This window comes from Limulus polyphemus, unplaced genomic scaffold (genome assembly GCF_000517525.1).
Source record: "Limulus polyphemus unplaced genomic scaffold, Limulus_polyphemus-2.1.2 Scaffold712, whole genome shotgun sequence".
NCBI lineage: Eukaryota > Metazoa > Arthropoda > Merostomata > Xiphosura > Limulidae > Limulus > Limulus polyphemus.
In genome coordinates, this window is record NW_013666322.1 from 196,241 (window position 1) to 207,361 (window position 11,121).

Here is an 11,121-nt window from a genome sequence, read left to right on the forward strand (position 1 = left end):
CATCATCTTGAAGATGATGTAATCTTGTCAAAACATCATACATTTATAATAAAGTTTTCTTCATTACCCAGTCAAGCCATCTCCAAACTTTTAAAATATGACAGTGGTATGAAAAGTCACAGAGAGCCTTAAATATAATGTGGAGTATAAAAAAAGACAAGTGAAATGAATAGTATTAAGCAAAAAATTCAGTTCTTTGATATGTTATTTGGATCGGTGGTAAGCTATGGGGTAAAAGTATGGGGATGGAATAAAGAAGAAAAGTTGCAGGAAAGACAAATGAAATGGACACTATATGTGGATGGAAATACACCAACTTTTGTAAGGCCTTTAGAGACAGGAAGATTGAATATGGAAGTCAAAAGTATGAAGAGAGTTTTTACATATGTTTTAGAAGTAATAAAAATGAAGGGAAAAATATGACCACAAATGTTTAATAGAGATTATGAGAGGAATTTAAAATGATAGGAAGAATAAATGGGTGGATGGTAATGAAAAGATCATTAGAAGGTATTGAAAATACATAAATATTAAAAAAAATATTTAAAAGCAAGTAGATATAAAAGTTATACAGAAAAAGGTAGAAGAAAAATGGAACAAAATATCCAGAAGAATTGAAGTGCAGTAGAACTGTATGTATTGTACACATTATAAAAATATAAAGGAAGACATTGGAGCAATGCAATATATGAGAGAATAGGGAAAATAAAATAAAGTACCTTTCAGACTAAGATTCAGAAATATGCATAGAGGTCAGAAGAGATGGAAGAATCTAGAAGATTGGAAATGTAGATGTAAGAAAAAAGAAGGGACAGTGGAGCATACATGAATTGTGAATAGGTGTAAAAAATAAGAAAGAAAGGATATGAGCGGATTGAAGAAGAAAAAAAGGAAGAAGGAAATTGATGGATGTGGAGGATAATGAACGAAAAAATTAACATATACATGCAGTTATATTTAAGAATTTGTAATAGATGAAGAATTGAAATAACATATAAATAGATAGTAAACAAAATGTAAATAATGGTATTAGATCAGATAATAAATTTATGTGAAGAGTATAAAAAAATTTAATATGTTGAGTATATTGTAGAAAATTATGTATTTCCTTCCTAAAGATAAAATTATCTGAGGAACAATAAAATCCAACAACCCTAATATCAGTTTTTTTTTTCTTCCAAAAGTGAAAATGTCATATCTGTAACATATTCACCCAACTATTTTTACTTAATACTTCAAAGAAATTTAGGTTCTTGTTGGTTGAGACATCTATTGCTCTTTAATGGCTGGGGGAGATTTCAAAATTTGATAATTGACAAAATCTTGACAGTTAATGGTTTAAACAATTCCCAATATTTGGTAAGTTACAGAAATTTTAATTTTGTTTGATGACATAAACTGGAAAGTTTAAGAAAGAAGATGTACCCTCCAAAAGCAGTCTTATAAGTGGGTCTGTTGTTTTGTAATTTATCAATTTTCTATCTCACATGATAAAAAACTTGAACTTTATTGACTGAAAGCTTGATAATTGTTGAGTAACAGAAATATGAATTTAAGGTGGTTAATAACAATTTACTTGTACATTTGTTGATCAGAATTTTGATATTATATACTTTTCAAAGTTTTATTTAAAGTAATCGAACTAAATTATGAAAATTAAAGTTGAAATGTAGTTGCTAACAACAGAGTTTTAGGATATTTCATATGATAAATTATAATACATCATATTGTCTTTGGCAGTTTACCTTAGAACTTCTAAAAGTAGCAAATAGCATAGTTTAATAATTAAAATATAGTACCCAAATTGTTTTATTTGAAAAAAAATGTGCCTAGCAAGATTAATATATATGTAAAAAAACATTTGTGCATTTAATGTACTGCGAGCTAACCATATTTGTATTTCAGTGTTGAAAGACTGGTTAATGAGAAAACATTGTGTATCATACTAAGTATGTCATATAGTATTGCAATATTTACCTGTTTATGAGTTATACTGAAATGTCTGCAAGGTTTCAGTTGTTTGCCTCCCTATTGTAGGACTTAATAACATATCTTCTACTAACAATTCTTTTTACAGATACTTCAGGCATAGATGTATTTGGTAAGTTTTTTTCCAAGAATTCATCTGTAAATGCATTACATAGAATCTCTACTGGTTAAGGAAGGGTCAAGCATGATAAGCTGATGCATGGGTTTTTATATGAGACTTCTCTCATTCTTTTGCTTCCTCCCACCCATCTTAAATGTAGTACTTTATACACACTAATCTTTTCTATCCTCCCTCAAAGCTGCAACACTAGTTTGAGCTTTCACTGTTTTTGTATTTTTATAACATTGATATTTTAACATGTTAAAGGACATGAAAAACTCAGTGTATTTTGTGATGGCTTTTGTAAAAGTATGTTTTTGATATTTTAGCATTGAAATATTGGAATCAGCACATGCAGTGAAAGAGGATAGTTATAATTATATATTTATTTTTTGAGTGTATTAAAGGATTACAAATTTCTGCTGGTTGAATACATTTGTGGATTTCTTCAAACATTAAGATATAACTTTTTTAACATATAAAAATTAGAATATAATTATAACATTGCAAAAATTTCATATTCCTAAAAAGCATGTTCTATGTGACAAAGCTATAAATTGTAAAGTATATATATATTACATAATATTTGAGTTAAGCAATTACATCTACAAATTTTCATACTGACCAAAAAATTAAACATATAAAATTTGTTACTTACTAATTATGGTAGATATAAGTGGAAGAGATATTTTGTTTTTAACATATTTGTGTACACGTTTTGAATTTAAATTGAAGTACATTTGTAGTCTTATTTATAAAATAGTCCAGCTTCTATTGGGATGTGTATATCTCTTGTAGTGAAACTGAGTAATGAGTGAAGTAAGTTTTTCCTATGCTCAGTGTACATTTAGGGATTAATTTTTATAGCTGAATTCTGATAGGATAAGGCTTAAGTTTAAAACCCTATCTTTGATAGTTTTGAACTGCATTTGGAAAATTTTATCAATGATGGTGAATATCAAATATGTTCCTTTACATATTTTTGCATTGTGACTTACAGTCTCAAGAGCAACCAGTATTCAGTTGTTTTTTTTATCAGATTAATAGTAATCCAATGGATAGTCACATTCCAACTACAATGCTGAAGACAAGAACATTTAATATGCCAAACGAACATTATTTGTTGATTGCAAATTTTTTTATTTTATTTTTAACCCTGTAGTATGACATCTCTGGGCCTGGATCAACTAGCAATCTGAGGGTTGTGAGTTCAAATCCTTATCTCTAAACATGCTTGTCCTATATGGTTGCCATCTGGATTGGCCATTCTAGTGAAAAACTTCTTGCCTTCCAAAATTATTGCTCAACCCAAACTAATTGGGATTAAGGTTGTTATGAAGAAGAAGAAGCATGATATCTATGTATTGGAAAAGTCATAATGTTTGTTTACAATCAGTTGTTACTGTACAAAAATATAGTATTACTTAAGTCAGAATACATTGGAGTACTGATGAATCTCATGTTGTTGTTTTTTAAATACAAAGTCTGGCTTAAAACTTTCAAAACAATAGGTGTTACTGAAATTTTTTTTTATCTTACTTCAGGTTGTGTGAAGCCTGATACTTATCAGTATAAACTTCATAAAAGAAATGTCTTGTATTTGGTCAAAACTGAAATCAATTGCAGAATCTCATATTTATCCAAATTTATGTATTTTACTTTTAAATTTATCATTTAATTTTAAATATAAAACAACAACAACAACAAGAAAAAAGGCTGATTATATGTTTTGTTATCTTTGGTGTTATAAATATAATTTTTACTATTCTTTATAGATTTTTAAGTTGGCCTAAGGCATCAAATAATTTATTATCCTTTTCCTAGCTGGTGCTGATGTGTATGTGAAAGTGACCTACCAGAAACAGAAGCTGCTATTTGAATTACCATTCAGTCCCAGAACAAACACTTTTGTAGCAGAGGTCACAAGGGCAGCAGAAGGTAGCAGTAACTTAATGATTTTTACATAAGTTAGTTTGTGTTCTGTAGAATGTTTACAAGATATTTGATGTTTCTTTAACCATTGTTAAACAAATTCTTAATTTATTTCGAAAATATAGAGTTGTTATAGACTTTTTGTAAGCATAAAAGAAAAATCTATAATTATTGAGCTTCTGCAACAGTGGCATGGATTATAAGCAGTAGTGCATATACACATATTTACACCAATATCTAACACTGTGTACACACAAATACAAACACACTTAATGTATATATGTGTAAGTAACTATCTGGAACAAACCCTTACTCAAAACAGCATTGCAGTCTGGTGTACTTTTATCCATGCTCATACTACACATCTAATGTTGACTTTGATCCTCGACCAAACTCATCAATAACTTCATTAACTATGAACTTGAAAATTTGAACTCCCACAAAAATATCTTTTGGTCCATTTTTTTGTTTAAAAAAGATTATACTTTGTACAATAGAAATGTTGGGCTGAAAATGTTAGGAATAGTGTCCTTTTGAGATTGGCTAATAATTCTGTTTTAGTCACTAAACTTTTTATTGTGGACAAGCTGCTCCTCTGTGCTGCTTTATGCACATAAATTTTGTATGGCATTCAACTGAGTGTGAATGGCTACGTGTCGTAACACAGTACAGTATTTACAGCTCAGTTAGTTACATTACCACAAAATGTATTGCACGATGCTTGTATGCATATATATGGGCAGGGAGGAATTTGCAATGAAAGTGAATGCTGATAATATGAATATTTAGTGAAATTAATTTCTAGTATAGATACTTATGGGTTGGTGTGGTGGGTTGACTGAAGCCCCTGACTTTCTCTTCTTATGTCCCCAAAGTGCCCTTTTTCTCGCTCATAAAAGATTAACCACAACTACTAAAAGGTACACCTGATTCCACACCTTGTTTGCAGTGAGTTATTAATGGAAAACATAATTCAGCTTTAAAATGAATGGCATACTGGGACTTGTACACTTTTACAGTAAAATGATTAATTGTGATTTGCTATAAAGTGATAGTACACAAGAATACATTGTCTAGTTTTAGATTTTAAAAGGGTTTTTAAGCTCAATTGAATAAAAATAAAAGAGAATGTATACTTCTTACAGCTTTTTATCCTCTGTGTACCAAAGGCAACCCATAGTCTTCCCTAACACCTCCTCCCCAAAGTAGTCTTGCCTTGTGATGCTTGAAAATTACCCTTTTTTGCCATTGAGCCCCTGTACTTTTAGTGCCCTCTGCATGTTTCTGCACAGTTTGTCTTTCAACCAAAGTGGATGGCTTTCTCAGGTGAAGCTAGAGACATAATATAATTTTTTTTTTCTGTCTATTCCAGATTCTCTTAATTATCTGTTTCTGTATCTTGATTTATCCTTAATAGCTCTCACAAGGTACTAACCAGTGCTGAACAATTCATTCATCTTTTGTGATAGACATTCTCCTCTGTGAGATATGTTTATTGTTTTGTCTTTTCATGGAATTATTTCAATCCTATTGTGTATTTCAGCCCTTTTGTTCTAAAGACCTCCCATCCTAAGATGTCTCTTTGATACTTTTGGACTGTAAAAGAGAATGGTTTTGATTCTTTGACTATTTATCATCTCAGTATCTTATCATGGTGTACTTATTTCCTTCTTTTTCATGCATCAGCTAGATTGCATTCTTTCTTTCATAGTAGTGACTAGAGCTAGGTGATTAGTGGTATTTAGTAATCAATTAATCAGTTGGCTCATTAATCAATCACATTTGATTAATAATTACTACAAATGCTGTCCTCCCCTGTACACACATAAACTATTGTGTGTGCTAGATATGTAACTTTTAGTGCCACTGCATTCTAACATTGTTTCAGTTTTTACATGTAATTTTTAAATTATCCTTAGTTTCATATGATAGACCATTTCTGAAGGTTGCCATTTTTGCATTTTGCAAAATACAAGTTTTTTGTAAAAAAAAAAAGTATTTTGCCACAAATTTTGAAAAGGAATTCAGAACATTCCCTATTTGATGGATAAATTGCTAATGTTGACTAAACACCACCATGTAGTTGACATTATATCTGTTCTTAAAATATGCAGTAATCCCACTATGATCTTCTGTAAATCAAATAAATTGATAATCAAATGATGAATACATGTTTTATTATCATCAGTAAGGGTAATAATGTTTTTTATTTACATCATATCATAATTGCAATTAGAAACAATTGACTTAATTGCTACGGCTTGTTCAGTTCGACCAAGTTCTTGATCCCAAATTGATCTTCAGTTTTCATACTATAACTTCTAATACATTTTCTGTATATTCATAAAATTTTGCATGCTTTCAGTAAACATTTTAAGTATTTTATGGAAAAAAATTCAGAATTTGCAATGAAGAATGTTTGCTAAAATTTTTTCTGTGAATATATGCAAAGTGTTGACTGCTCTGAGTGCAACATGCTTTTCATGTTGAGATTAAAAATACTTTTCCATTTTTAAATTTTCATATTTTGTTTGTATAACATCTAAAACTTCCTAAATAAAGTTCAAATAAAGTAGTTACACTTTATGCCTTCATCCCCCATGATAAGGGTTTTCAAGTTCCTTTTCCTTGTTAGGCTTTGGAAACCCCTCTCCCTGTTGAAGAGAACCATCAAATTTCCTTGCATTATCAGGACTTAACATCACAGTTGTGTAGTATTCTTTCTCTTTTTACCTGTGTCTTATGATGCTTCTCATTCTCTCCTTCATAATTATAACAACTTTTTCCATTTTACTTCCTTCTCCTAATAATACCATTCACGGATTCTTTCCCATAATATCATGCCTCGCCCTCCTTATCTGTCTGATTATTATATCATCATCTATAGTCATTCAGAATTTCCCTTTATCAATTCTAAAAATTTGGTATATCTCTTGCCTGTTTGGGAGGCAGACTCTTTGGCATTGGTTTTGCTGTCCAGTTCATAATACTCTTATCTTCACTTGTTCCTTATTGCCATACTTCAGTACCTCCCCTCTCTACACTTCATGTCTGAGGCACTCCACTGTGCCTGAGATGATTTTTTGGGTAATTTTCATTCCTTTCTCTTCTCCACTATGACAAATTCCACTTTTTCTGCCCACTCCCTTCTCACTTGGCCAATTTGTTGCTGGGACTTATTGGCTACAAATAATTTCTTTTGCTGGGCTTGACTTCCTTCCTCCATTCTATGAGATCTTCACCTAGCCACTTTTCTTCTTGGCCCTGAAGTTTTTGGGGGTAATCCTGATTCTATTGAATAATGGGTGGATGTTGGTTGTGATCAACCCTCACATCTCATCCTTAGCTTCCAGACTGTTTCAAACCCAGCCTTCCACCCCTGTACATTGTCCTAGCACCTCTGTTTCCCACCTTTCTCTTCTCCCCATCTGACTTCTACCTGGCATAAGACTTGTTGAGCTCATTGGTGACAATCAAATTGGATCAGATTCTGTGGGAGCCTGTGTGTTGCAGTTTGTGCACCTATGGGCATACTTTTTCACAGGTAGATTGGTTACTCTAGTTCTTACTCATGGACTTTCTCTCCAGTTCCTTTCTCCTCCACCTCTCAGCTCACAGCCCATTTCCTTTCCTCCTCCATTGGGTCCCATCTAATTACAACATCTTAAAGAGGTGGTGTCAGATTTCTTAGACAAACATGCAATAGAGAGGTTTTATAGTCTTCCTCTAGGGTTTTATTCTCATTTCTCTATGGCCCGCCAAAAAGATCAGGGGCTGGTGCCTGGTTGTTGACCTTTCTTCACTCAATTATTTCCAGGTTGTCCTTCATTTTTGTATCAAAACTTTCTTACCACTCCTGACAACTCCATGGTTGTTTCATTTATTAAATGCCAAGAAGATACCAATCCAGGACCCTTTGCTTTCAATCTTTAGACCTTCTTTATTGAGCCAATGTCTCTATAGGTTCATCTTATCACCTGCCATGTGCTGGCTGGCATGAATCAGTTGCAAACCATCTCTCTGGACCAGCCAGTGTTCTGCTCACACAATGGTCTCTTCACCCTCTCTTTTGGTCTCCTGTTGCACATTCCTTGGCCCTGGCTGTCAGTGCTTTCAGCCAGGACTGGTCTTATCTTTTTCTTTATACGTATCAACCTCTCTCTCTTTTACATTGTGTCCTGGCCTTGGTTCATGATACTTATCATGTCTTCTTAGTGGCACCCCTTCGGCTGGCTCAACCTTGGTTATCTCTTCTATGCTGCTTGACAACCTGAGCCCTTCTTTCTCTGCCAACTATACATACCCCTTCTCTTGCTTCAACCTCATACCTCATTGTTCCTTCAAGGGATCACATTCCTCCACCTTCACGTTTGAAATTTGTTCAGTCTCTCATTTATAGAACCTGACTTTCCAACTGTCTAGTCTTTTGATTTCTCATTCCTGTCATTCTTCTACTTTGTCCATCTACCAGTGTAAGCTGCAGGTTTTCTCCTGATGATCTGTCTGTCAGCACTTTCCTCCTGACTGTCCTGCTGTCAGCCATTTCTCTTTCTTTGTCTAGCTGTTCGACCATGGATTAGCTGTCTCCACCATTCCTAATTATAGTGTGACCCTGTCCACAGCAATTTGCCTTTCTCGATACTGCAGGGTATTTTTCTACTCAGTTCTTTCTACCTTGTTTCAAACCATCTTTCTCCATAGACTCTCTCATCTTGCTCCCATACCTGAGTTGAACCTCAGTGTTGTTCTATTTGCTCTTACCCATGCATCTTTTGAGACATTGGAAACTTCCACCTTATATCACCTTTTTCTAAAGACCTATATCCTCTTACTTCTCACACTATGAGTGTTGTCATTCAGATATTTATACTATTGTTTCTTCCCTTAACTTCTTCCATCATTATTATATTCTTCTTTATCCTGATCATTCTTTCTTCCCCAAGACTTTGGCCACTAGGGAAGGTGATTAATCTTTTTCTCCTATTTTCCTTCCTTTTGTCTCTCATATCTACAATCGATGGTCCTGGACAGACTCATCATTCCCTGGGATTCCTCTTCCTCTAAGGACATTTCTCTATCTACTCTTACAGGTTGGGTATGGCATCTTCTATATTTAGTTTACTTCTCATTTGGGTTGATGATTGCAGACTGTTCTATGTTTCATCCCATCAGATTTGTCACCTCACTCATTTCTGATGGCTGCTAGAAGAGATCTTCCAGATGGACATGTGGACTACTCCTTATACATGCTTCACCCACTATCTTCACCATCTAGCTGTCTCATCTACCAAAGGTTATCTACTGCCCAACTCTATTCACCATTCCGCAGACTACCCATTATCTCCAGGCAGACGAGTATCTTTCCCCTTTTATATTTTTACAGCATTTGCTTATTGGATCCCACCAAGTAGTTGGTGGTGCCTCCCAAGGTATACTTATTTTCCAAAACTTGCATCGAGCGAGGATCATGGAATGCACTCATATCCTCTGTTCTGACTTCATATATGCCTACTGTGAGATGTGGTGTCCTCATGGTATATTTATATATATCTGGCTACTGTCTGATTCAGATCATACATATTCCATGGGTTGTCATGTTAAAAGCCAGCACCAGTGGAAGCTGACTGTGACCAGAATTGGGACGAGATTGAGTCCTTCATGTGGCCCGGGGGGGTGTCTCTCTGGGTGGTGCCAATTTCAATTTTCATTCTGAAATATGATATTCTGGGGCAAATTTAGACTTCCTGTTTCCTGCTCCTTTGAGTCTACCCTTCCTTCGTTGTCCAATCATTCTCAAGGTGATTACTTAGTTTTTACTCCTTCCTCTGGTATTGCTGTGCATGCAGGGAGGTTTGTAACACAATTACGTGAGGGTATCACTATGCTTTTTCACCCTCGTTAATCTGAACAACATGCCCTGGCATATCATCATCAGGATGATATATATTTGGACACTCAAAGGTTGGATCCATTGTTATCTCTGTTAACAGGTTGCAGTTTTCGTGGATTTGTTTGACTCTTACTACTGTTTCCTGAAACATATCCTTGATTGCCTCAACAATTTGACGACGAACTGGGACTTTTACTGTTCACTACTATGACATGTTTGTCTTCTTCAGGACTTGCCTTGGTGTCATAGTTGGTCTTTTGCTGGGACTTGTTGAGTCGTGATGCATTTTTAGAGGGTATTCACTTACCTTCTTCTGCCCTTCGAGATTTACAGGAAGTGGATTTTTTCAGCCTTACTTATTTGCTGGAATTCCAGAATCTTTAAAAGCCAGAGTTGATACAGCATGTTTGCAGTCTTCTTTATTGTCTTTGGCTACTAGACTCTATTCTACTTCCACTGGTACTTCTCCAGGCTCCTTCCTTCCACTCCTCATTCCATTGGTTTTCTTAATCGTTTCCTTCCTTATTCTCGGGAGATATTTTGCGGGCCGGTATGTGGGCTTTACCTGATACGTTCATATCTCATTACCTTCACAATCTGGCAGTTTCTTCTTCGAAGGTATTTTGTCTTCCCCCTGTAGCTATGTTGACTACCTCTACTAGATTTTAACAGGGTGGTGAGTAACGTGTTATCTGACTTACAGTTATTGTTCTTTTCTCTTCTAGAGTCCCTATTGATTTCTTTTGGATCCAACTCAGTGGCGAGTGTTGCCCAGTCGGGTATGCTTGTATTTAAATTCCACACTAGCAACCTTTATATTGGTTCCTGGTTGCAATGGGTTCTGTTGAGATGAGGTGTTCCATATGACCATCTGGATGCAATTCTGGATGGTGATGGTGAACTGCTACTCATGGATTATCAAGAGTAAAGCTAAAGGGGATTTTCTCAGTCTCTGCTGATCTTATAGCTGAATCAGTCGAGATCAGTTTGCTTTTAAAAATTGAAGAACGTGGTTCACCTGTTGCACTATCTCCAGAGACCTGTTTCTCAGGGCTCCCCAATGCTTATGTTCCACACATACTTCTACTAGTGGAGCTCAGGAGTCCTTACCACACCCAGTTCCCAATTGCTGGGGTGGTGGACAGAGGATTTACCTTCAGAGTGTTGAGTTTTCTCCACTCTCAGAAAAGAGGATGAAGTTGGGGACCCT

The 11,121-nt window shown here is 34.7% G+C and overlaps 1 protein-coding gene across 4 annotated transcripts in view; it reads left to right on the forward strand.

Annotated features, from left to right (window-relative positions):
* The window catches only part of LOC106460116 (inositol polyphosphate 5-phosphatase OCRL-1-like), a 143,537-nt gene that overhangs the window by 31,959 nt on the left and 100,457 nt on the right, over positions 1–11,121 (forward strand). For 3 of the 4 annotated variants that reach the window (XM_013919798.2, XM_022386754.1, XM_022386755.1), the window contains exons 5-6: positions 2,078–2,101; positions 3,914–4,027. In XM_013919798.2, the coding sequence (XP_013775252.1) occupies positions 2,078–2,101; positions 3,914–4,027 (138 nt within the window). The remainder of the gene's footprint in view (positions 1–2,077; positions 2,102–3,913; positions 4,028–11,121) is intronic. The other variant, XM_022386756.1, reaches the window with a different exon arrangement.